Raw genomic sequence first — 25,877 nt, 5'->3', positions numbered from 1 at the left:
ATATATCTGCTATTTTTGAATAGCTAAAGAAATCTAAAAATGACACACTGATGCGTTCCCGGTCTTAATGGGTTAATCACTTGTGTTCCGACTTCGATCAATGAAACTAATGTAGTATACTTTAAGTTCCTATTGATCTGTATAACAACGAAACACACAATGAAGTGTTTTGCCAATTATTTGGGGGACCACTTGCAATAGGTTCACGGCCCATAGGTTGGTAATCGCTGGCCTATAGAAAGGTTGTGTGCAAAAACAAAGACCAAGGCATGGATACAAGTTTGCCTTGGGAAGTAACTGATGGAATACGAGACTTGTCTGAGTGCTGGCTTTAGAAGAATATAATCTGGACGCTCTCACGGTCCAATACGTTTCAATGACGTTTTGAGCCTTCGTCAGGTCAAACTAGTTCAGCAGGTCAAGGTTCAAATGAGTTTGACCGAGGCCAGGCTCAAAACGTCATTAAAATGTGTTGGATTCTCCTTCCTGGGGAAAGTTTCTAAATATAGTATTTTATTGGCCCACCCAGATGTAACTGCTATTGTAAGCCTTATGTTTAGTATTGTCATGCCTATTCACTATAAGTGTGTGTTCGTAAACAAAAATAATAACAATTGCACAATGTAGGTGTATTTGGTGATGTGTGCTTTAGATAGATAGATACTTATATCTATCTTTAGACAAATCTAGCCCTAATTTGTAAAGTGTTAACAGCATTAAATGATAATAACTTTGGCATCTTTCAACAGAAATGTAATTCCATAATAAAAGCGAGAGACACTGCATGTGAACCTGTGTGACATACATACATTGAAATTATAAGAATGAAATAAACAATGGTAAAGGTAAGATGGCCGCGTTATAATACCATTGGATGATCTGAATTACAGAAGTGGAAAGTAACTAAGTACATGCACTCAAGTACTGTATAAGTACAATTTTGAGGTATTTTACTTTACTGGAGTATTTCCAATTTTCTATACCTTTACTTCTACTCCACTACATCTCAAAGGCAAATATTGTACTTTTACTTCACTATAATTATTTCATTATTTGCTATTATTTGTTTGTTTACTTTGTAGATTTTGATAATTATTACAAAACATATGCTGCTACATCAACCACTTCTGAGCTACAGTATGTATGTATATATATACTTTATCAATTTAATAGCCGATCTACAAGCTCACAAGGCGTCCCTTCTACACATGTTGTGAGCTTGTAGATCTGCTATTTTCAAAAGAAATTGAAAACTTGTGAGATGGGACCTTTTGCTGCATAATGAGTATAATGAGTATGTCTACGTTTGGGACATTAAGTACATTTCGATACCAATACTTTTGTACTTTTACTCAAGTAAATTTTACATTTTTACAATTATTTCTACGTTCCAAAATTGATACTTTTACTTAAAGGGAAAAAATGTGAGTACTTCTTCCGTCGCTGCTGAATTACCCATGGTGCACCTTACCCACACAATCCAACGCAATGCATCTTGGGAAGAAGAAGGTCCAGTTGTTGCGTTGTTTGTGTGAAGAAACGATGAGCTGAGAGAAAACACTACAGAAAGCAGCAGAAAACATCCACACACAGCCTTCTACTGCTCTACGAACAACTGAACCACAGTGGTGAGTTTCCAGTCTGTCTCTAATGCAACATTAAGCAGAGTTTACGGGTTCTTTGGTACGTAATTTCCGTCATTATGTCGTTTTGATACGGTGTATTTACTGGCTATAAATGTGACCCTCCATTGGAGCAGGGTTGCCATGTCCGCTTATTATAAGCGACTTTGTGATTGTTTTTTTTCTGTAACAGTTGCTTGTAAATATTGGGGGTTGCGTTTTTTTGTGGGGCTTGTTTCTTAAAGTGTAGTTGCTTGTTTGGGCTTGCTTTCCTGATGTTGCCTTTAAACCAATGGTTCTCGAACAGTTTAATATTAACATTAATATATATCTGTCTGCAGACCCCCCCCCCCCCCCCCCCCATCTGAAAATGTTTAATGCCACGGACAGATTTGTGTTTGTTAATGTTAAAACTAAATATTACACATGTTTAACATTTCATTCAAGATTTTATTTTTGAAAATGGCAGATCTACAACATCGCGCTGTGAGCTTGTAGATCTGCTATTTTTATTTAAAGGACTCATGTGGCCTAGTCGCTTCTTTTTGGGCTTGTTTTCATAGACCTGGTTGCTTGTTTCTCTCGCAAAACCTGGCAACACTGCATTGGGCAGTTTGTGTCTTTTATCTGTTGCAGTTAAGTAACGAGTAATTAAAGGTTTCAAATAATTGTAGTGGAGTAAAAGAGTACAGTGTTTTTCCTCTGAGATGTAGTGGAGTACAAGTAAAAGTACTGAAAACTGGAAATGCTCCAGGAAAGTAAAATATAGAGACTGTCTGTCACGATTACAAATTTATGTTGACGATTAATTGTTGTCATAATTGCGATTAACGATTTAATTGTGTGTTTGGCATTGAACATATCAAGCCTTTTAGGCTTTGTAATAAAAAAAATGCACAGGGCAGATATGACAAATTACTGAAACATACAAAGACATTATTTACATATTTAATCATTTTATACATCTAAAAAGTAATAGAAATGGCTGACTTTACTTTTTGGTTGTAAGCGTTGGTTGGCGTTGTAAGCTTGTAGATCAACTATTTCTGGGATTTTTTTATATTTGAAAATGTGTGAACATTTTTCAACATGGAAACGATTTTGCAAAAATAATTGTGATTAGAAGATTATGTAATACTTGTGATAGACCTTGTAAAGTATACCTCAAAATTGTACTTCAATACATTACCTGAGTAAATGTACTTGGTGGTTATTTTCCACCACTGTCTAAGAGGAAGCAGTGGTATTTGATGGATACATTGTTTCTTTCTCAAAGGTTTTGGTTTCTGACTCCAGTGAAAAGAAATGGGCGCTGATAAGAGGTGAGTGTGACTTAAGTGCTACATTGTTGTTGCTAATAAATACAGTGCCATTTTGTTTCTATTTTCTTTCATGATATATAAATAATTGTTTTTCACTAGGTCGGTGGTCAGTTATGTTTTATTATTTGATTTCATAATAATAATAATAAAAAGTCTAGGTTAATGTTGAGCCATTTCAGGTTAGAGATTTGGATGAAGTGTCTGCATAATCTGTAGTGTTTTTCACCCCATGTGTTGTTAAAACCAGTGCGAGGTATACAAGGGTCTTTTGTCCTTCCGCAGTTGGGAAGACAACTGTCCCCCAACTGTTTCCCACAGTTGGGGGACAGTCTGTGTGTGCGTGTGTGTGTCAGTCTTGAGGCCTCATCCTGTTGAGCGTGTTGTCAGTCAGGAGGTTGAAAAAAAAAATCTGGGCCAATAAAGAATAAATGCATTATATGACAGTGTATTACTATTGTTGAGATGCACTGACGAGTGGATATGAGTTACCATCATGGCACAGCTTTGTTCTGTTTTACCTATTATCTTGTTAATAAGAGATGTAGCCTCAGTGATCTAAGTGCAAATTTTATTGTAAAATAGGATCGGCCGCACTGAACGTACTGGCAGGTATGGTTCTTCTGAGCAGTCCCATCACGATGACTCAGAGCGGCGCGAGAGACGCGACAGGGACCAGGAGCGCAGTCACGACTCACGCCGCTGGGGAGAGGACAGACAGGACAGGCGAAGCGACCGCCACGAAGGAGAGCGCCGCGGCAGCCGAGACAGTCCAGAGGTAATATATCACTGGGAATTCTGTGGCTAATGTAATGTGTGGCGTCGTTAGGCCTGTGTCACCATCATTACATTTTACTTGATGATTAATTGTCATACAAGTAATTATGATTAATGATTTAAATTGTGTTTTTGACATTGCACATATAAATACAAATTACGTTTCTGTGTAAAAATTGCACAGGGCTGAGATGACAAATGACTTAACCCATTAAGGCCTGAGGCCGCTTCTAAATATTTTCGAAATCCTAAGTTTTTCGGAAAAAAATATTTAAAACATTTTTTTTCACGATTTTTCAAAAATAGCAGATCTACAAGCTCATAGCGCCGCGCTATGAGCTTGTAGATCTGCTATTTTTGAATAGCCAAAGAAATCTAAAAATGACACAGATGTGTTCCCGGTCTTAATGGGTTAAATGTACAAAGAAGTGACTGACACATTTAATAATCTTGTACTTTAAATGTCGTACAAATAGTGGAAATAGCTGATGTACAAGCTCACAGCATGTCGACGTGTTGTGAGCTTGTAGATCTGCTGTTTTAAATGTTGGAAAATGTATGAATTTCTTTTTTTTTATTAAGATTATGCAGATTATCACAAATAAATGCCATTAGGTGATTATGTAATCATTGTGACGCCCTCAGTGTGGCATCATGTGTAGTTTTTAATTGCTTTGTTTTGATTACATGCTGATTAATTGACCTGTGCCCAGCCACGAGGGAGGAAGCGGCGGAACAGCGATCGATCAGAAGATGGCTATCACTCTGAAGGAGACTACCCCGAGCAAGATTACAGGAGAGAGCAAGGGGATGACAAGACGAGCAAGACCATCATGCTCTGGGGTCTGTCTCTTCACGCCACAGAGGACGATGTAAGGCTTTCTAGCTCACTAATAGATTTTCACTATTTACTGTGCAATTTACAATGTTTTTTTTTTTTTAAAGCAATTTTTTTAACTCAAATCTTTGGTTCTGGGGGTCCCTGGAACAATATATGTTGAGATGGGGGGTTGGCGGTCAAATACATAGCAATTTTGGGGGTCCTTGACATGAAAACGTTTGAGCACCATTGATATAGCAACATAGGTTTTTCAGAAAACTGTTAGGATTTAGAAGACATTTTTTAGAATCGGCTTCAGGTCTGAATGGGTTAATTGAACAGTTAGTAGCCTGGAATACAGTGGCTAACGGGCTAGTCGCTCAATACAGACAGTTGGCTCACACAGTTTTCAAATGCTCCCGCCATAGAGAGAATGCACAGATTATAAAGCAGATGTCTGTCCCCCCACATACACACTGCCTTCTGTTTCGTCTCTTAAATGTGTTCTACTGTGTAAATCAAAGTAGTCAACACACATCTAGCTTGCTGCTGAGCAGAAATGGAAAAAGCTTAATGTGCACAGCTTTCAGGAGCTGTAAGTTACAGACTCTGATGTAGCATTCAAAGATTGTGGAATACTTGTCTGGCTTGAGAAACTACTGGTCAGAAGCAAATTATTTAATTTATTTATGTTAAAGTTCATTATGTAATACTCTTAACAGGCTTAACGTTAATGGTCGTCTTGTGTTGTAGGTTCGAGCTGCCATGGACCAGCTGGAAGGCCCCCAGCCAGTGGATGTCAGGCTGATGAAGAAGAAGACAGGTGAGAACCACGTGTACCATAGAGCCATTCCTTCCCCCAGTCTTTGACCATAGGGCCAATCTGCTTCCGTTTTCAGACCCGTTTTGCCATAGCAACTGACAAATTACTTTTAATGGCTTAAAAACGTAAAAGAACATAAGAAACGTAACATGTCAATGTGGATCTACGAGGTAAGTCAGGAGAGCAGAGATATTTCTATTTGGAGAAAGTATAAATGCCGGGAGGCACACTTTTTGGTTGAGTGTGGTTCTCGCTGTGGCATTCAGGAATTTATTTTTCTTTTTTTGCTGTGGTAAAACTCCTAAATGGCCTGTTTTTACCAAACAGGGCCTGGGTCGTGAAGCAGTTTGTGACAGTTTGAATAATAATGCCCATGGACTCTGACTAACACGCCTCCCGTCTATATTTGAATGCTGTCCCTAGGTATAAGCCGTGGTTTCGCCTTCGTGGACTTTTATCACTTGCAAGATGCTACCCGATGGATGGAGACCAATCAGGTTGCTTCATAATCGCCAAGTCTAGTTTTTGGTCTTGGGGATCTGGAACGTTAACAAAAAAGGCAACCAAAAGAAAAGTATTAAGTGTGGAGTTCATGCAGATCACATCTCTGTTTACAAAAAAATAAAAACAATAAAAGAAAACAAAAAATCCAGAGAGAAATAAGATATATATATTTAGCTGAATTTTACAGTTATATGCACGGCTTTGTTGCTAGTACTCAGTTTAGTCACCCAGTTAAACCATGCAGTAACACCAGAGCTGCAGATTGGCATAAGGAATTAGCATACTCTTCAGGCCAGGAACATATTTTATCTTTATTTTCCAACATTCCAAATGTGGCTCTTGGAGGAATTACCATTTAACATTTCAGAGTTGAACTTCCATTCAGTTTGAGTCCAAGTTGCAGGAGTTTGTTTTCTTTCCTTTTTAGTTTTGTTGGGGTTTTTTTGGTTGTTGTTTTTGTCTTTAAATAATACTGTGAATAGGACATCTTTTTCCCCTTGATATTGGGTGTGGGAATTCCATCCCTGGTTGTATGTCTCTTTTTCACTGCATGGTACTGGCTCCACTTGACTCGACTCTACTCGCCCTTTTTTGGGGGGTGGGGGGGGGGGGGGGGGCGGGTTTCCATTAGGTGAAAGTACCTGGTACCTACACAAGTTGACACTGCAGACTACTGATTGATGAGAGTCCTCACTAGCATCACAGTCACAATGGACTCATGCCTCATGGATGCTCCCGTTGACAAACTTTAGTAAACGGATCAATGAATGGCAATGAATCATTAATGAGCATCTGCATGGCCAGGCCTACCTCTTAATTGAAATGTTAGCAGAAACATATTGATAGTTTCCAGACAAGCATTAGCTTCAACATTATTTAGCACAGTCCTATCTGCAGCGGGGAACAAAAGCGAGTAGAGTCGAGACGAGCCGGTACCCTGCAGTGGAAAAGTGATTTTTAGAGAAAGCAGTCAAAATTGTCCCATCAGGGTCACATTATACACACTCTGCTCCAGCTCAGTCTGGGCACTCGGGTCCCAAACACATTAAGAAAACAACCCTGTCTACACCACCATGCTCACATACACATCAAGCACCTGTCGGGGGGGTCCCCTGTCCCCCTTCTCTCCCTTCCAACACTGCTTGCTCTATTGGTGAGAATCCACTCCAGCCACGAAAGTGTTGAGTAATTGTCGTCGTCCTCTTGCAGAAACGGCTGACCATCAATGGCAAAAGTGTGGACATGCTGTACAGCCACCCCCGGAACAAATATGAAGACTGGCCCTGCAACACTGTAAGTTAATGCTCTGGCCACCGTATCCACAACAAACCCCCTCGAATGTCAGGCCTCTTGTTATCTCTGTACACTGTCCTAGGGATGCACAATTAATCATTTATCATATCAGTATCGGCCGATGTTTACTTAAAAATGCAATATCGGTAACTGCAATATAATCCACATATCTTTAGCCAACATGTTATGCTGTAATTATTATGTTTGGAGGAGAAGCTGTAAAAAAGCCTTTTATGATGATTGAAGGCTGCAGATTCAATCAATGTTTTCTTGGGAAGCTTTCAAAAGGGTCTACCTGTAGAACAAGTACTGACACATACAGTATGAAGTAAAAAAATAATGTTAAGACTTTACTGCATTTAAGTTTATTGATCAGTAGGCCTAATCAGATAATATTAAGAATACACCTTGTTTTATTTTAGAGGTCTGCATCTGCACCCAGAATCACAGTTACTGTATAGCAGGTGTAATATAAATCCTACCGGAAACTTATATTGCAATATCGCTATCAATCGATGTAACCATGCGATTAATCGGCAGATATCAGATATCGGCCCAAATGTCAATATCGTGCATCCCTACACTGTTGAGTAGATTATTATTTTTAAACCCCACACATGGGCACGTATGCAGGTACAAGTGGTAAAGGTTAAGGTTTTGTCACAGGTAAGTATGGTTATATTGCGAGTAAATCTGAGGCAGCACTGTTCAGGGCCTTAGTAGCTGTGTAATCAATAAAAAAATGATTTGAACGGTTACTTGCAGTGTGGCCTGTACAATTTCCGGAGGAGGCTGAAGTGCTTCAGGTGTGGAGCAGCCAAACCTGGTAAGTAGTCCATCAAAGCCAGAGGCCTCTAACTGCAGCCACCCGGACAGCCTGTGGCTCAGTGCTGAAATGCAGCTCGCAATTTCCTGTTGCCACAAGCTGTTGAGGCCCATAGATACTAATCTGTCATATCTAGGATCAACATATGGCAAACAGCACACACATTTTGTTTTTGCCTAAAGGCAAAACGATAATGGAAACGACACACAATAGATCACATGCTATCCAAGATAGACCAGGTCAAATGCTAAATACTTGAATCCACAGAGTTGACTTGGGGTTTTGACAGTTTGTCCCCTTGCTCCCGGTTCTTTAATTCGACTCCATTCCGGGAGTTCTAATGATGTCCCCCTTTCCTTTCTGTCCTTTTTCTCAACAGAGTGTGAGGCCAGCTATGCCACTGGACCAACAGAAGGCCATACCAGTCTAGACTTCTATGGCGACAGTAAGGAGGAATTCATTACTGCAGACTTCACGCAACACTTTAATTTGGATCAAAGTTCCTCATGGTTGTTTAATCAAGTGAATATACACATTAATGAAGGTCTTTGTTCTCCGTAGCGATCATCTTGAGGAACATTGCTGCCCAGACCACAGTGGAGGCCATCATGGCTGCCCTGGCGCCATATGCTAATCTGTCCGCTAACAACGTCCGCCTCATCAAGGACAAGCAGACAGGCCAAAACAGAGGCTTTGCCTTTCTGCAGCTTTCCTCCCCTCTGGTACAGTATTTTCTATATATTATATACGGTATATAATATATATATTTTCTATATATTCTTAAATTATAATAATGCAGATTATCGTCAAGGGATACGATTTGCTGATACCAGTAGCCAACTACATCCTGTGAAATCCTCAACCTTTTTCATAGTACTACTATCGCAATTCGCCATTCACTACTGCTTTTTTTCTTCTTTTAAGTTTAGCTTGTTTTCATGTCACTTTAATTGTGCGACGTCTAAAAGAAGAATTGTCCCTCTCTTTTAAACAGGAGGCGTCCCAGCTGCTAACCATTCTACAGGGACTACAGCCACCACTGAAGCTGGATGGAAAAACCATCGGGGTCGACTACGCCAAGAGTGCCAGAAAGTGCGTGTTTTCTCTGTGCTACTTCTGTTTGGTTTGTGATGTGTGACAGTTTTACGTATGTGTGTGAAGGAGTGAATAAGGCCTTGACCACGCGTGTATGGGTATTTTTCTAAACGGGTGTTTCGTCGTCAGGAAAAAATTAGAAAATGTCCTCATGACCGTAGTTTTAAAAATATCTAACCGTACACACATAAACGCAAAAATGGTTTTAACATGGCAGCGCATTCCTGATCAACAGCAGATCAGGAATGAAGCGGCAGGAATGAAGCGGCCAGATAAGAAGCGGCCTGCTTGCTCCTCATGCATTGAAGGAGGCATGAGCTTCAGCTTGGGCTCTCCCTAGGCTGGCAGAGGGTAGGTAGTGCCCAGGATTACATAGGCAATTGGCACTGGGTGAAAAAATGTGGGTTACAAAATCGTGGGATAAAAATTATTAAAAAAAAAAAAAAAAAAACAGCAGATCAGGAATGTGCTTCCGTGTTAACTTCGGCACAGGATGTAAAAAAAAACGACTGAATTTGAAAGGTTAAAACACATCTATAGGGACTCTGGACTACTTTTTTTTTTACACGATGTTCATAAATAGGTCAAAGATAGAGCATTTAGTCCTCCCCGCCCAATTCTGGATGGCAATGCTACGTGGCCAAATCCCGGCGCTACAGCGACTCTGGCGGACTTTTGTAGAACATGTGCACATACTTAAATTCGTCCTCTGCATCTACCCATACTAACTATTAAAAGCAGTGGGTGCTATTAATACAGCACCCGGGGAGCAGTTGGTGGCTAAGTGTGTCTTGCTCAGGGACATGGCGACACACAGACTGTGCAGGCCAGGGGGCCATCTGGTGACCTTCCGATTCCCAGGTGGTCTCACTACGTACTCAGCCGCCCTTGTAGTGAAAGACATTTAAAAATAAACAATGAAGTCTACTAAAGTATACATTGCATAAACGTATGTAGCCCACACAGTATTTGTTGAAGCTAGGGGCAATCTGTAGTAACGGCTAGAATTAAGCTCCACTCACACATAGCACTACAGCTATAACAAAAATGATGTGCGCATACACTGACGTACGATACATTCTGTAAACTAGCACCAAACGCGCTGCACAGTCCATCTGTGTCGTAGCCCACACAGAGAGGGGGAGAGAGATCTCTGAGTGCTACACACATGCAATAGGATATATGGATAATCTGTCTCTGATTATTAACTACAAGGAGGTGAGACCGTTGTACCCTACCTGAGGTAATGACGGTTTAATAGCCCACCAGCTAGTGTTCATAGCAGTCTTTTCAGCTACATTAACCCATTAAGACCTGGAACGCATCTGTGTCACGTTTTGATTTGAGCTAAAAAAAAACATTATTTTACACTTTGGCTATTCAAAGATAGCAGATATACAAGCTCGTTTTGTAGATCTGCTATTTTTGAAAAATGTGTGCAAATCTTTGAATATTTATTGTTTTAAAGCGAACATTTGTAACTCAAATCTTTGCTTCTGGGGGTCCCTGGAACAAACTATTTTGAGATGGGGGTCGGCGGCCAAATACATATAATTTTGGCGGTCCTTGACATGAAAAGGTTTGAGAATTACTGATACAGAAATATACGTTTTTTCGGAATACTGTTGGGATTTAGAAGACATTTGTAGAATCGGCTTCAGGTCTTAATGGGTTAATAACAAAACGTTCTGAGGGTGAGTGACATTGCATCCCAGATGTCCGGATTTTGAATGGCTGTCAATACTTCTATCATTCATAAAATCGCGCTGAAAGTGATCCAAACGATATATAGTTGTCGCTATAATGGTGTTGGGATGCTGCCATCCGTTTATCGTGCTTGGTGTTGAATGGCCCTTTAGACTGGTGAGGTCCTTTTTTTCTTCTTTTTTTTTTAGATGGAAATAACTTCTCATATCCTGCGTCTTCTCTTTGATTCTTTCAGGGACCTCTTGCTACCCGACGGTAATCGTGTCAGTGCCTTCTCAGTGGCCAGCACAGCCATTGCTGCAGCCCAGTGGTCCTCCAGTCAGGTACAGTATGGCCTTACTTTCTCCAACCAAACTATAAAACCAAAGGTTGTCAGTGTGGGGTCCTTCACGGGCAGTGTTGCCAGATTCTGTGAGAGAAAGCTCACAACGCGACGCGTTGTGAGCTTTTAGATAAAAGCTATTTTCAAATAAAATCTTACGGGGAAATTATAATCTTACGGGGAAATTATAATAAGCAGATCTGGCAACCCTGTTCACGGGGTCCCTAGCTACATGATTGATAGTTAGGAACCGAACGGACACCTTACAGGTCCGGAACTCCTTCGAGTGTACAATGGTTCCATTTGTACACAACAAATAACAGTCAGTCCCAAAGATCAGATTTAAGAAACAAATTGGATTTGTCTCCCATCTGAGCAAATGCTTACTGAGTGTGTTGTTCCCCCCCCCCCCCCCCCCCCAGCCACAGCATGGCGTAGAGACACAGAGGTCAGAGTACAGTTACCTGCAGGAAGGCTATTCTCCCTGGTCACAGGTAAGTGGATCAAACTGAAACCTTTTTATTGTTGCTTAAAACACTTACATTTATACTTGACCAGGTTTGCCTCAGGGGTCTATACTTGTTCCCCTCCTTTCTTTCTTTCTACACCAAATCTCTTTGCCGAAAATAGCCAGTCTATAAGCTTTGTGACCTTGTAGATCTGCTATTTCTGATGAATGTTTGCCTTCAAAAAAATAATAATTACTTTATAGTGCACAATATATTGACAATTTCACTGTATTTGGATGGTTTTACAAGAGAAATCGCTGACATGTTAAGACAAACACGGGATCTATTTTGTTGTCAGGAGTACCAGGCCTATCGTCAAGCAGGGATGGTAGCAGACGGTTCCCAGGGCAATGGGATATTGGGAGGTAAGAGACGCAACAATGAAAGGGGCAGTTAACACACAAAGCACCATAACTATAACCATATTGTTTTGAAAATTGTTCTAACTCAAGTGAATGACAGAGTCCACACTACAGCTATAGCGTCAACATCGGTATGGATGTTCACATGATAATCATTATGGTCATAGTTATTGTCCTATTACTGGCCAGACATCATTGCTGTCAGTTGGAAACATTTTAAAATAGTGAAAACAGCCAATCTACAAGCTCACAATGGCAACACGTTATGAGCTTGTAGATGGGGCTATTTTCACAAATGTTGTGCGAGACTCTTGTATGACGAAGTAGGGCATTCATTTACAAGAAAAGGACATTGAAATATGGAAATAGGAGGAGGTATCTGCCCAACAGCAACGACATACTAAGATAGGAATGTTTTTTTCTGAAATGGAGAACATTTGTAAATCTGTCCCTCGGCACAGTATGTGGAGCATGTGTTCTATTATTAAGTTGCTTACAGATTTCTTTTTTGTCCCTCTCTCAGCAGCCCCAGGTGTGACTATAGTCCCAGCTGCAGGTGGTCCACAAGTCTACCAAGCACACGTCATCGGCCAGCCTGCTGTCCAGGTAACACACAGTTCTGCATCAGTAATACTGGAATCATGCCACTTTTGGCACCATTTCTTTATTAGATATTTGTAATGTTTTATTCGCCGAACAACATAATGGATTGCAGCTTTTTAAGTGGTTAACAATTCGTACTAAAATGTGCTTAATGTCCACATAATCAAACTATCACATAAATGTAAATCCCTGCAGCCCGATGCGAGTGTCACCATGCCTTCACTACTTGCCACAGCCACCACCACAGTGGCATCGTCGGGTCAGACTGCTGACACCAGCGGTGGTATGTATGCACTTGTTTCTAAAACATGTACCGGTACTAATGATGATGACGAACTAATCGATTTAATCCATTATAAAAATAAAATCCATTATAAAAATAAAAAAGTGATAATTGATCTTTTAATAATCTATCCTTATGTTGGTCATGTCATCGTAATTCTCTGAATTCTTGCTGTGTGGTAGATTTATTAATCTTCACAAATAAATGATTAGTCATACTGACGTGGACCATAGGTTTGACGTCTCATTTTAGCACTTTTTGTCCTTTTTACAATACTGACTGACATGTTCTTTGTTGAATGATCCACAGCTGTACCTGATACGTCCACCTATCAGTATGATGAGTCCTCTGGTTACTACTATGACCCCCAAACTGGCTTCTACTACGACGCCAACACGCATGTAAGATACAGCGCATCATCAACATGTACACGAGAGGTCTTCATCGTTTTTCAGGCTAGGCACTCCTTAGCTGAGTGAGAGAGATAAAGCTAGGATCCCCAAAATTGTATTGCATATTAAACTTTCTTTTCATTTTTGGGAAAGCATTCATTGCAACTTATAAGGAGCTTTTAAAACATACCATTTGTATATGATCGTCTCATCGATGTCTGTTGACCTATGAGAGAATTGAGACTTGCTTGGAAGTATTCCACAGGTTTTTTGTTTACAAATCATCTTGGCTAAAATATTTTGGATTCACGTTGGTATTTTCAGGCATTTAACAACAAAACAAAAACATTCCTATCACACAAATGATTTGGCAGCCCCCCCCTGTAGTTACTGAGGACCCCCTGTTACTCCTGATCAGACTACATTACAAGCATTATGGGTGAAGATGAAAGTTTGTTTGGCTTAACCTAGTGTATTTTATTTCTTTCAGTACTACTACAACCCCCAGACTCAGCAGTACCTGTACTGGGACAGCGAGAAGCAGACGTTCGTCCCGGCCGACGCTGCTGGCACCGGGAGTGACAACGCAGCGGCCACATCAACGGGCAAAGAAACTAAAGATGGCAAGGATAAAAAAGAGAAACCCAAGAGCAAAACTGCTCAGCAGGTACGCAGAGCAGAGACAAAAAAAATCAATAATAGATACATTTATTCAGTTTCATTTAAACGTTATTTTGGTGAGACCGTGTGAGCTGTTCTAGAAGGTGGTCATGAGGATTTATAATGTGTTTCCTTCAGATCGCTAAAGATATGGAGCGCTGGGCGAAGAGTCTGAACAAGCAGAAGGACAACTTCAGGGGTAGCTTCCAACCCGTTAGTCAAGAGGAGAAGAAAGAGGCAGCGGCCGCCGACGCTGGCTTCACAACACTCTTTGAAAAGAAGGTATTTAAATTGATGTACTGAGCCCTGTTACATTCTTTAAAATAAAGATATAGGTTCTGCAGTGATTTCAAAGCAGAGATGCACTCAATGACTTGAATACATTTTGTTTTGCAGCAAGCGGGAGCTCTTGAAAGACTCATGCCAGAGGTGCTAAAATCTTCTGAAGAAGAGCCACCAACTACTTCTGTAAATTCATCTAAGGTGAGCGCTTAATATTTTTGGAAAGAAGAACAAACCATATTATCTTAGTTATGATCTTAAGGTTTCAAGCCAGGTGGTCTTGTGTACAGGTAGAGTACAATTATTTTTTGTTTGTCTCCTCTGACATTGTGGCAGCATTGTAACAGTGATAAAGACAACAGTAATATGATAGGAAGAACAAGCAAACATCTCAACAATATGTACAATAACGGCCACTAGAGGGCAATGTGACTCCACACATAACTGTAAAAAAACAATTAGTCAGCATGTAGAATGCTGTAAAAGTGACCTGTGCCATTGTCTTTGGGTGGTATTAATGTTTCACAAGCCTTTAATTTGGCTAGCTTGTTAAATGTGTGATTGTCCGGGGGAAGAATTGTCAATCAATATTTATATAGTACATTTCATACATTATTTGCAACTCGATGCGCTTCACAGAAAATAAAATAAAAATAATTAAATAATTAAAAAAAAGAAAGGACATTTTAAATGAGGGGGAAATAAATGTATGAACTAAATCAATGTAAAGAACCCAGGTAAAAGCAATGTTAAAAATATGTGCCTTGAGAATTCGTATTAAAATGTTAGCACCGTAATAGTTAAAAGTTGCTTTTTGTTGACATTTTAGAACGGTAACCCCAGTTTGCTCACATTTGGCCTCAGACCCCATAGCTCTTGAGCGCGTACAAATGGAACCAAATGAACCCGTATGGGTCCATTCTAAGCATGGGCTCATAACTAAAAAGCATAGCAGATGAGTAGGCGGTCCGCCGGGTGCATTTCCATTGATTTAAAAGCCAATAAAAAGGATCTTAAAAATCTATTCTGATGCCAGCAGGCAAACCAATACAGGGACTTCAGAATGGTTTTATTGTGTGCTTGTCTCCGTCTGGTCTTTGTCAGCACACTGACTGTGTTGCTGCATTCTGCAAGAGAACTGTGTTCTATCTGTGTTCTATACCAGTGATTCTCTACAGTTTTCATTTTTCAGTTTTGATATGGATTAGGCCACAGACCCCATTATTATTTTTTATAATTATATTTTTTTATGACTAGTGTTGCCAGATTCTGTGAGAGAAACAAGCAACCAGGTCTAGGAAAACCAGCCCAAAAGAATGGGCCACATGAGCACTTTTAACATATACTTCAGCTATTTGAAAATAGCAGATCTACAAGCTCACAACGCGTCGCGACGCGTTGTGAGCTTGTAGATCGTCTATTTTCAAATAAAATCTTGCGGGGGAAATTATAATAAGCAGATCTGGCAACCCTGACGGTGACCTATACTGACTGTGTTGACACTGTTCCTGCATGGTGGTGGTCAGTGTGGTCTCGTGGCGGCGTACAGCGGCGACAGTGACCCAGAGGAGGGGACGGCGGATCCGGAGAGCGGCGACGAGTTCCAGGACAAGATGACGGACTGGAAGAAGATGGCCTGTTTGTTGTGTCGAAGACAGTTCCCCAACAAAGAGGCTCTACTACGTCACCAGCAGCTCTCGGACCTGCACAAGGTACCCTTATTAGTCCTTGGAAGTACACTGTAAAAATTGACTTTGTCAGTGTTCATTTCACTTGGGAGTATTAAAGATGATGGGTCCATTTCCTTTCATCTGTGTACTCCGCTTTCAACGTGGCCTCCGTATTTTGAGCAAGTCACAGGCGTACATTTTCAAAACATTTCAGAAAAATAGCACAAATGGCTGATCTACGAGCGATGTGACGTGTTTTGATTGGCATTGTCCTACTGATATTGTCCTCCTAATGCCTGAGGGGGGGCCGTGTTCCACTCAGTAACTTTTGTTTTAATGAAAAAATAATAAATGAAAACATTAATTGAAAAAACAGCCCCCTCACACATAAGAAAGACAATATCAGTCACCAGAAGCAGGGACGTGTGTTTTCAATGAGTCTAGCATGGCTAAAATGGAGTTTGGAGTTACATTTGTGTATGTTGGAGGGGCTCTAGTAAATTGAAAATATTGAATCAAGCAACTAAAAAAGCCTGCGTAGATGTTACAATGACCCCAGGGAGTAGTTTAAAGTGACATACCCCTTGAAAATAACACTGATTTTACTGTGGACTAATAAGCTCCAGAGGGCAGTGTTGCTCTCAGGTTATTGCGTTGCAGCTGTCCTAACTTGCCCTTTCTCCGTTCCAGCAAAACATGGAGGTACTGCGCAGGTCCAGGCTCACAGAGGCAGAGCTGGAGGAGCTGGAGAGGAAAGAAACGGAGGTTCGCCTTAATCGATACAAAGCCTTCCAGCTGATACTGTTAACTGTCTGCGTCTCTGATTACAGTGATTTGAAATGACCCAAACTGTTCACTCTTTTTGTGAGTAGATGAAATACAGAGACAGGGCTGCAGAGAGGAGAGAGAAATACGGCATCCCTGAGCCTCCCGTCCCTAAAAAGAAGAAATTTACTACCACGCCAGCACCAGTTGTGTAAGTCTCTCTGGTATATTGATCTGTTTGTTTTACCCATTAAGATCGGGAATGCATCTGTGGCTATCTTTGGCTATTCAAAAATGGCAGATATACAAGCTCATAGCGCTATGAGCTTGAAGATCTGCTATTTTTGAAAAATCGTGAACATTTGTGCAAATCTTTGAATAACATATTTTTTAAGAGCGAACTTAAATCTTTGCTTCTGGGGGGGTCCCTCGAACAACATATTTTGAGATGGGGGTCTGCGGCCAAATACAGATTTTGGGTGGTCCTTGACATGAAAAAAGTTTGAGGACCACATTATGGAAAGTCTTTTAAAAAAACTGTTAGGATTTAGAAGACATTTGTAGAATCCCCAGAAGCAAAGATTTGAGTTACAAATGTTTGCTTAAAACATTTACATATACAAGATTTGGACACATTTTTTAAGATTTTTCAAAAATAGCAGATCTGTGCCGTGCTATGAGCTTGTATATCTGCTATTTTTGAATAGCCCAAAGAAATCTTAAAATGACAAAGATACGGTCCCGGTCTTAATGGGTTAAATGACAAATGACATAAATTTGTGCCATTCCGCCTGTCCTTGTCTGGAATTCTTTTCAGTAAGTTGTCTTGTCAAGTGGCTAATGATTGTGCAATTCCTGTGTGACCCTGCAGCAACTATGAACAGCCCACCAAAGATGGCCTAAACAGCGACAACATCGGGAACAAAATGTTGCAGGCGATGGGCTGGAAGGAGGGCAAAGGTCTAGGCCGCAACCAACAAGGCATTACTGCACCCATTGAGGTAAGCAACGAATCGCCAATTAACCCATTCAGCTTAATTAATAACGCATCACGATGCAATGCTATTTTGGACGGAAAGAAATCGATACTGCGATATATTGTCGTACTTCCTCTTGCGACATCTTATCATGTATCTATATTATGTCATCAAGTATCTCTATTATGTTATCAAGTATCTGTATTATATTACAACAAGCAGGTGCTCTCTATATCAGTGGTCTTCAACCATTTTTGCGTCAAGGACCCCCAAATTGACACACATTAGGGACCCCCATTTGAAAATAATATGCCAGGGACTCAACCATTTTGATTTCTCGGGGGTCCCAATCTACACTGTAGTATCATCATCAGTGTTCATTTAACTCTGAGAGTGTACAAATGGAACCAAATGGACCCTTACGGGTCCATTTGGTTCCATTTGTACACTCCCAGAGTTATGGGGGTCCTTGAAAATAAGACAACCACTATGCCACACTAAATGGAACAGAGCCTTAATTAGTATTATTGGTAACACCTGTAAAGGAAGTAAGGCAGGGGCCCAATTCACTCCCAATATGGCTGCTGTGCATAGAGCATATTTCCATTTGTACACTCAAGAGTTACAGACGCACATGGGTCAATTTGGTTCCTAATTTGTCTGGGGACCCCCTGTAACCCCCTCAAGGACCACTGGTGGTCCCCGGACCACTGGTTGATAACCACTGCTCTATATTATGGATTCCCCTGGTGTGCAAACTCGTGACACAAAGCCACTGAACGACACCTGTGCGCAAGTACTGGTCCTCCTCTCAGTCAGGGAGGACTTGCAAACATGCTGCACCATTTGAAGAGGATAAACACAGCAGAAAAAGATGGACAACGGTCATATCGTTAAACTGGGAACCGCATCCAATCCTACAACCAACCCCTGAGTCAACACAACAGCTCGCCGGCTGGCTGACGGGAGATTAATTACAATCCTTGCCGTCTACTTTACATCTCCTCACATCTCCTTTTTCCATATGCCTGTTTCACAAAACATTGCTCTTTGCTCCATAAAGAGTAGTTCACGTTATGCATACGATTTGGATTATGATATTAAAGATGCGTTTATAATTTTAAACGGAATATGATGCAGTAATATTGTCGAACCAAGCACAGCCACTGATTTTTTTTTTTAAGAAGGGAACCCTTGTTTGAATAGACATTGTTATAAATTCGATCGTTTTAATGTTTTCACCTTTGGCATCTGTGTAAAACCCCAACCTAATTCATATTACTAGCCATTATTTTCTTCTTTGGCACGGTCAGTCGTTCATGCTGGCATTTAATTCACTGAGCTCCACGCTGTGGCGTACATCGTTACGTGCTGTGAACTAACTCCCCCCGCCAAAGGTATTTTTTCTTCAGTTACACAGATATCGTATTTTGAGTTACTCGTATCGTCACACCCCTAATGACATGCCCAAAAAAGGGACACCAGGGTTAAAGTGGATTAATGGATTATCTGTCCACTTATACATGCGTAATTAAAATCGTATGACTTAAAGTGGGAATAGGGAATGATTGTCAATGTTATTATTGTATCCCCCAGGCACAGATGAGGACGAAGGGATCTGGTCTGGGAACCAAAGGCAGCAATTACACCCTTGCCGCCTCGGACACCTACAAAGACGCTGTCCGCAAAGCCATGTTCGCCCGCTTCACCGAAATGGAGTAAGCTCACCGCGAGCCTGACCCGCGCGAACGGCCCATATCCTACAGGTGCTGTGCTCCTACCTGGATGGAGCCATTCTCTTCATGGTGAACAACTTGTCTACAGCTCCCCTTCACTAACTTCACCTGTGAGAACTCTTAAGGAACTCATGAATCCAGGGACAAGTTGATTGCACTTGAACCTTGAACTGCATGAAAAGTTCAGTTGAAGGTTCTTCCCAGTGACCCATCATGGACGCCTGTATGTATGCCTTTTAGACCAGAAAATGTCACAAACTTTGTGACAGAGTTTTCTCACCACGTCACAACAACTAACTCCACGCCGATAGCGCATGCCCAAGCGAGTGCCCACGTTGACTCGCTTAGCAGCGTGTTGCCATGTATGCCGTCTGAGTTGGCAAGACTTGGTGGACAGAATAGTTTATCACCCGTTTTCCAAGTTGCACACTTTAACTGGCGCACGTCACTTCCAACCAGCCAAAGGGAAGGCGGCGTGGCCATTGACATTATGTTTTTTGGGCCGTTCAAAAGGCATACATGCATCATGGACCCTTCCTTTAATGTTAGATCACTGAAGTGTTACCAGATTGTCATCCTTGTCACCATCACGATTAGTTAACTGTAATGGAGGAACCTTTAGTTGGAGAGTTATATAAATTATGATTTGTATATAAATATAGTGGATTTCTTCCCATGTTTATTATTCTGTTAAAAAAAAGGAGGGGGGAAAAAACATTTTTGTCTTGGCATGTTATGTTTAAAGAATTGTACAGTTTCTATGAAAAACTTGTCTCATTTTGTACAAAAGAAATAAATGGGATTGAGCGATCAGTGCCTGGACTTAATCTTATTTATTAAGCGACCATGCATGACTGGCATTCATCAATTAGCTTTTACAAACTGATTATCTATGGATATGTAAAAGAAAATTCACTTTAAATGCCTTTACATACCGGAGGCGTGATGAATTAACAATCTAAAATATTCAATGGCGAAGAATTCACATCCAAACTTCATACTTGTTGTCTTTATTCACAGTGTGGATACTCAGAAAAATATCTACCTTATTACGTTGCTTTATAATCACGTAATAATCCTGTTCTGTGAACATGTTCATGACAAAAAAACGTTAGAAAAAAGCTCTGTGGTTCTCGAAAATGTGAAGGACCCCCAAATTTTGTATTTTGTGCCAGGCACCCCCTACAGGAATTGTGTTAAATGTTTGAAGACTTTGATAATGGCCAATACAGTACAGTAGGCTATAGAGTTAAAGTGATTTTGTTGGGGACCCCCTGGAACCCTCTCAAGGACTCCTGGGTCCCCCAGACCCCACCTTTGGAATCATAGGAGTGCAACTATGATTGATTATATATATTGTTATAGTAGGGGACCAGTGTCCTATGTTATATTTACAATTACAAGTAGCTCCTATAGAGCGTGCCAACGCGTCGTCACCACGGGTGGCGTTGGCATTGGGCGTGGCATTGGGCAATGTTAAGTCAACCTGGTTTTTACCCCTCAAAGATGTCCGCCGCTACCAAAAGACACTTGTTGACGCCCCTTTCAGGAATTTTGGCACGCTCTATAGACGGGTTTCCTGTTAGTAAACATGAGAGGAATATGACCGCGCAGCTGCGGGGGGAAGCCTATGGGTGCGTTTGGAAATTACGCACCGGAGCACACTCGCCTATTAGTTTGTATTGGCCAGTGCGCTCACTGCCGCTCAGGGCTGTATTTTCGAACGCGCCTTTCCCCCAGGCATGCGCAGATTGCGCATTCTGCTCTGTGATGACGTCGCGCGGAAATCCGTCTATATGTAATTCCAAATAGAGTTGGTGGGTGGTCTAGTCCTGTGGTTCTCAACCTTTTCAGGCTGTGACCCCCCAAAAGGCTAATTTTTAAACTGGGGACCCCCCGAAAATCATGTTTTGAACTGGAGACCCCCCCCCACCATGTCAAGCACTTGGAATTGTAGAAGTCGAGGCATTACATTTAGTTTGACTCAGTTCCACAGATAAACGTTGTGAAAATAGCCGATCTACAAGCTCACAACGCCTCGCAACACAAGGCGTTGTGAGGTTGTAGATCTGCTGTTTTCACAATGTTTGCCTCTTATATTATTTGGCCAATGTTTGACCAGTTTTTATAGTATAGTATAGTATAGTTTGTTGATTACTTTTTCTTTTAGGTATTAAAAAGGTCTTAAAAGTCCTTAAATTGTCACTTTACATGGGGACCCCCCCAAAATCATGTTGGGACCCCCACAGGTTGCGAACCACTGGTCTAGGCAATGATAGAGGTATTTTGTTTACATTTGATAATATCAACAAGACCAACTTTTTGTCTGCACCCATAGCTTCCCAAATATCTTACTGTTTGTTTGTTTTAAGAATACCGTTTGTTTGTTTTAAGGAACAACACATTTCCAAATTCCACTTGCAGTCAAATTTCACTTTAGTTGAACTGAAAATAAATTGAAAAGAAATAAATAAACAAATAAATAAATACAAAAAGTGGGATCCACATGGCAACAGCGTGGCTTCAATGAAGTCCAATCAGACTTAATGTGGTCAGCGTGACGTCATCAGTCGTCATAGGACTGTGACACTATATGACTCCAAATTTGGGCACGTTTCCTTCCGATCAGAGTGCAATTGAAGTCCATTAGGCCTAACAGTCCTAAAAGTAGGCCATATAACGTGAAAACAATATTAGTGTACATAAGTCTACTTCTGTAGTCTATTGGCAATGTCAGTGCACAAGAAATTTGGCACTTCTACTTTCTTTACTTCCCCCCTTTTTTTCTTTTTCTTTGTATTAATTTATGTTTGTATAGGCTTATGTAGGTCTACCTATACAAACAATTACAAAATAATAAAAATGATGCAGGATGAATTAAACAAGTGAAGAAAACTTGTAAGATATTATGGATGAAATGGATTACATGTATTGTACCAACCTGCAATAAAGTATTAACAAAAAAAGAGAGGAAAAAAAGATGTGGCACTGATCGTTCCGTTCAAGTGGTTTGCGAGATTAGGTCAACACAGACAGACGGACACAGACCGAGAGACCCTCTTCTAGACTGCTCTGGCTTGCTCCTGTAAAAACATTGTAAAAAATAAATAATTAGTGGAGTGGAGGTGCTAAACGAACCCACCGGCAGTGAGCACAAGAAGAAAATGTGGTGCTGATCTGTCCAGCACAGCAGTTTGTGCGGGATTAGCTAACTCCGGTCAGACCGACCCACACCCACCGTCGACCCTCTTACAGACGGCCAGCTTGACTCCTGCAGAGCCACGCCGTACGAAAAAAAAACCTCCAACGGGAGGACAGCTGGAGAGAGAAGGGTAAAAAGAAAATACGGGATCTAATCCCTGGAAAACCGAGAGGGTTTGACACTGACAGCCAGGTATGCATTAGAGGAGAGAGAGAGGACGACTTCACTGCTGCTGCCTTTTTTTTTCACAAAGATCCGAAGAACTAACAGCTGAATGCTGGACTGGACATAAAGCAGATCGAGGCATCGAAACTGATTTTACACTAGGTAGGTACACACCCAGTTTGTGTTACATCTTTTTTTTAATCCAACTGGAAAATATAAACATAGCCTAGTAAGTAACACAATTCAAACATAATAGTCTTGGATTATTCAGGTTATAATAGGGTTATAATCAGCTTGGATTATAACCTTACTTTGAGGAAACACGTCAAACACATTAGCCTAAACAGTCAAATGCTAATGCAACTTCGAAATTCAGCCTTTTTGTTGTTGTTTTTTTTCACCGATGCTGAAAAGATGTATACATGCATGCATGTCAATGATGACAACACGGCATGATGTGTAAAACTACCTGGTAACAAGCTGGATGATAAACTGGCATCAGCCACTGCAATCTGCACTGCAATCTCTGCTCTAAAAAACAAAAAATCCTCAGCCTCATCGCAGCAACATAGGTGTAGCTAAGAAATACAATCATCTGGAGAGTTTTAGATGTTATTCAAACGTGTGTCTAGTCCATGTGATGTAAGAATGATCATGTATGTATATGTATGTATGATCGGCTGCCCCCCGCCCTCGTGTGAGTTGATCACATCCCACACAGACACTGCAATGCCAGATCCAGCAGCACTCCTATCCTGCACGCCGTCTCTTTTTTTTAAGGACAGTCTACACCAGATGCGGTGCCGCGCCCATACAAGTGCATGCTGCATTCACAAATGTCAAGTGATGGAGACTAGCGTAGAGGCTACGGTGTGGTGCATGAGGGGCTGGATATTAGCAGGCAGCCACTACGGTATACTGTACGATCGGTTTGCGATCTACACGATACACACCGTATACGGTGTGTATCGTGTAGATCGCAAACCGATCGTATCTTGAAATTTGCATATAGGGTTCATAATCAATTTAATGCAAATGAGGCCCGTCCACCGCAACACAGCAGGTGTAGCGTAGCGCCCGCTGCCCAAAAGTCATTTTGTCTGCCAAAAAAAAAAACAACGCCGACTGCGGGAACGCGCGCACGCTGTTAAAGCTATAATGGCCCAGTTTAGCCTACATATATCTGCTGTTATGCTGGATGAAGTGGGCCTATCAGGCATGTTGACGTTTATGTGATTATAATCTATAAAGCTATTGTTTCCCATCTGTTTGGTTTGTCTGATTATACTTGATTCATGAGGTTAATATAGGCTAATTGATTGGAACTAGCCTATATATTAGGCTATTATCATTGTATAAAGCCTGCATGAGTTGTGTATAAAATTATGAACTCTTTTGAAGATATCCTGCCTCCACAATTGTATAGATCTGCTCCTTGCCATATTCCAGTCCAATCCTTTTTAACTGTTTAAGTATCTTTAAAAATTCAGTGCCACAGTTGCATTTCCTCCTAAATAATGATCATTGGGTATTATTATTATATATCAAGGAATAATCTTAATCTTAATACTATTGTTTTTCTTAATAATAATAATAACAATAATATTTTCTTTTCTTTTTTTGTAAGTGTATGTATTATAAAATGTTGTTTCTCAGTCGACACACCCCACATACATTAATAATTGATTCCAAGTTTGGGCCTAGGAACAACACCCACTTTATACATATTTCATTATGTGCTGCAACTTGCACAAGAGACTGACGTACTCTGCCTTTTATTGTTATTTTATTTATTTATTGAGGACACACCTTATTCTTTTAGCTACAGTGCAAAAGGGGGAAGGGAGTCTATGTGAGTGTGTTGAAGCTGCCAACAGGTGCCTCTTTGCGTGGATCTGGCTGCTTTTTATGGCCAGAGAGTTGAATATGAAAAGTGAATATTTGGAAGACCCGTCTTCATTTTTCATAAGATGGTGGTTGTTCAAAGTTCCTGCAGTACAACACATAACCATAGTTTTGTGCTAGTAACAACGCTGATACCTGTGTTGTTTGCACCTCTGAGTCAATGGCATGGATTTGGCCATGCCCTCAAATACCCGCATTATGTCTCAAATAATATTTGGTTTTGATTGATTGATTGAATTCTTTATTATTTATTCTTTATTAGAAGTTTGCAGAAAAAAGCACATGAAAGTACAGTGTAAATACAAGGTCAACTAAGATATATATACACTACTACTATGCAGAACATCATATAAACAGTTTACAAATTGAAAAATAAGAAAAAACAAAAATATGTAGGCCTACAGTAAAAAGTTTGAGGAAAAAAAATTAGGGGGGGGCGGGGTAGGTTATGACTTTTACAGGGGCCAGTTTTGAATTGCAGTCACCTGAGGGAAGTTTTGAAGGAGAGCTTTTACTCTCCTCCACTGCTTTTGGTAGGGCATTCCACATTTTTGTTGCATAGCAGGAGAACTAATTCAACCCATTGTTTGTGCCAAATCTGGGTTGGACGTGATCAGTGGAGCTACCTTTTGTGTTGTGATTGTGGACTTCATTTACGTTTTTTAAGTACTTTGACAGGTACATGGGTATCTTAACGTTGTGTTGTATCTTGTAGACAAGGCCCATTGGAAGTTGCTAGCCTCGCGTGGCCAGACAATATCACACGACACTGAGGGCTAAAGTGCGATGCAATTTTGCAAAGGCAGATTCGTCTGGAACCAGGCTAGGAAGTTGCTGTACTCTGTCCTCAACCCTGAGCCATCCAACCCTAGCAAAGTGAGCAGGGGTGTGATGGCTGACTCAGCAGCCACACATAGACTATAATGTATGGTAACTCTTCCTTTTCGTTTATATATTTAGTGTGTTTATTTTAAGCTGGACATTATTAACAAGTTGAAATTACGTAATTTATTGTTTGTTTTTCTATGAGTTTATTTGCATTTGATTTGACTGAGTTTCTTTGAGTTACCAGTTCTGTGGGAGGTGCTGACTAACATACATGGGCATGATGGGCTGGCCAAAGCAATGGGGATCAGCTGCTCCAGATCTACAGCTAATTGGAGAAATTGGACTGCACCACAGTCCCTCTGTACCATGGGGTGGGACAGGGGTTTTGAGTGTGTGTTTCAATTGTAGTCTTTGTCTTTTCCCCCTTTTG

At 40.8% G+C, this 25,877-nt stretch overlaps 1 protein-coding gene across 2 annotated transcripts; it reads left to right on the top strand.

Moving 5' to 3' along the window:
• The first annotated feature begins 1,495 nt into the window (after positions 1–1,495).
• Positions 1,496–20,163, top strand: rbm5 (RNA binding motif protein 5). Of its 2 annotated transcripts, none has more exons than XM_084063401.1 (25): positions 1,496–1,628; positions 2,899–2,944; positions 3,527–3,719; positions 4,432–4,590; positions 5,292–5,361; positions 5,785–5,858; positions 7,075–7,158; positions 7,924–7,984; positions 8,364–8,429; positions 8,546–8,706; positions 8,979–9,076; positions 11,022–11,109; positions 11,531–11,602; positions 11,916–11,982; positions 12,503–12,579; positions 12,778–12,865; positions 13,175–13,266; positions 13,748–13,924; positions 14,056–14,199; positions 14,314–14,400; positions 15,726–15,911; positions 16,560–16,634; positions 16,742–16,845; positions 17,506–17,635; positions 19,208–20,163. In XM_084063401.1, the coding sequence occupies exons 2-25, from the start codon at positions 2,928–2,930 to the stop codon at positions 19,331–19,333; spliced, it is 2,496 nt and encodes an 831-aa protein (XP_083919527.1). In that variant the 5' UTR covers positions 1,496–1,628; positions 2,899–2,927; the 3' UTR covers positions 19,334–20,163. The 2 variants fall into 2 exon arrangements, with proteins under 2 accessions (XP_083919527.1, XP_083919526.1); XM_084063400.1 differs by having other exon boundaries at positions 12,503–12,585.
• The last annotated feature ends 5,714 nt before the right edge of the window (positions 20,164–25,877 follow it).

The sequence above is a fragment of the Gymnoscopelus microlampas genome (genome assembly GCF_963454915.1).
Source record: "Gymnoscopelus microlampas genome assembly, chromosome: 7".
Classification (NCBI taxonomy): domain Eukaryota; kingdom Metazoa; phylum Chordata; class Actinopteri; order Myctophiformes; family Myctophidae; genus Gymnoscopelus; species Gymnoscopelus microlampas.
Note: the sequence above shows the minus strand (reverse complement) of the source record. Positions and strands in the feature narration are given on the sequence as shown.

What these genes read in the sequence shown, in the direction of transcription:
- rbm5 (XM_084063400.1), top strand. An exon ending in AGCTCTCGGACCTGCACAAG is followed by an intron (nt 15,912 to 16,559) that starts GTACCCTTATTA and finishes TCTCCGTTCCAG; the next exon opens with CAAAACATGGAGGTACTGCG. An exon ending in ACCACGCCAGCACCAGTTGT is followed by an intron (nt 16,846 to 17,505) that starts GTAAGTCTCTCT and finishes GTGACCCTGCAG; the next exon opens with CAACTATGAACAGCCCACCA.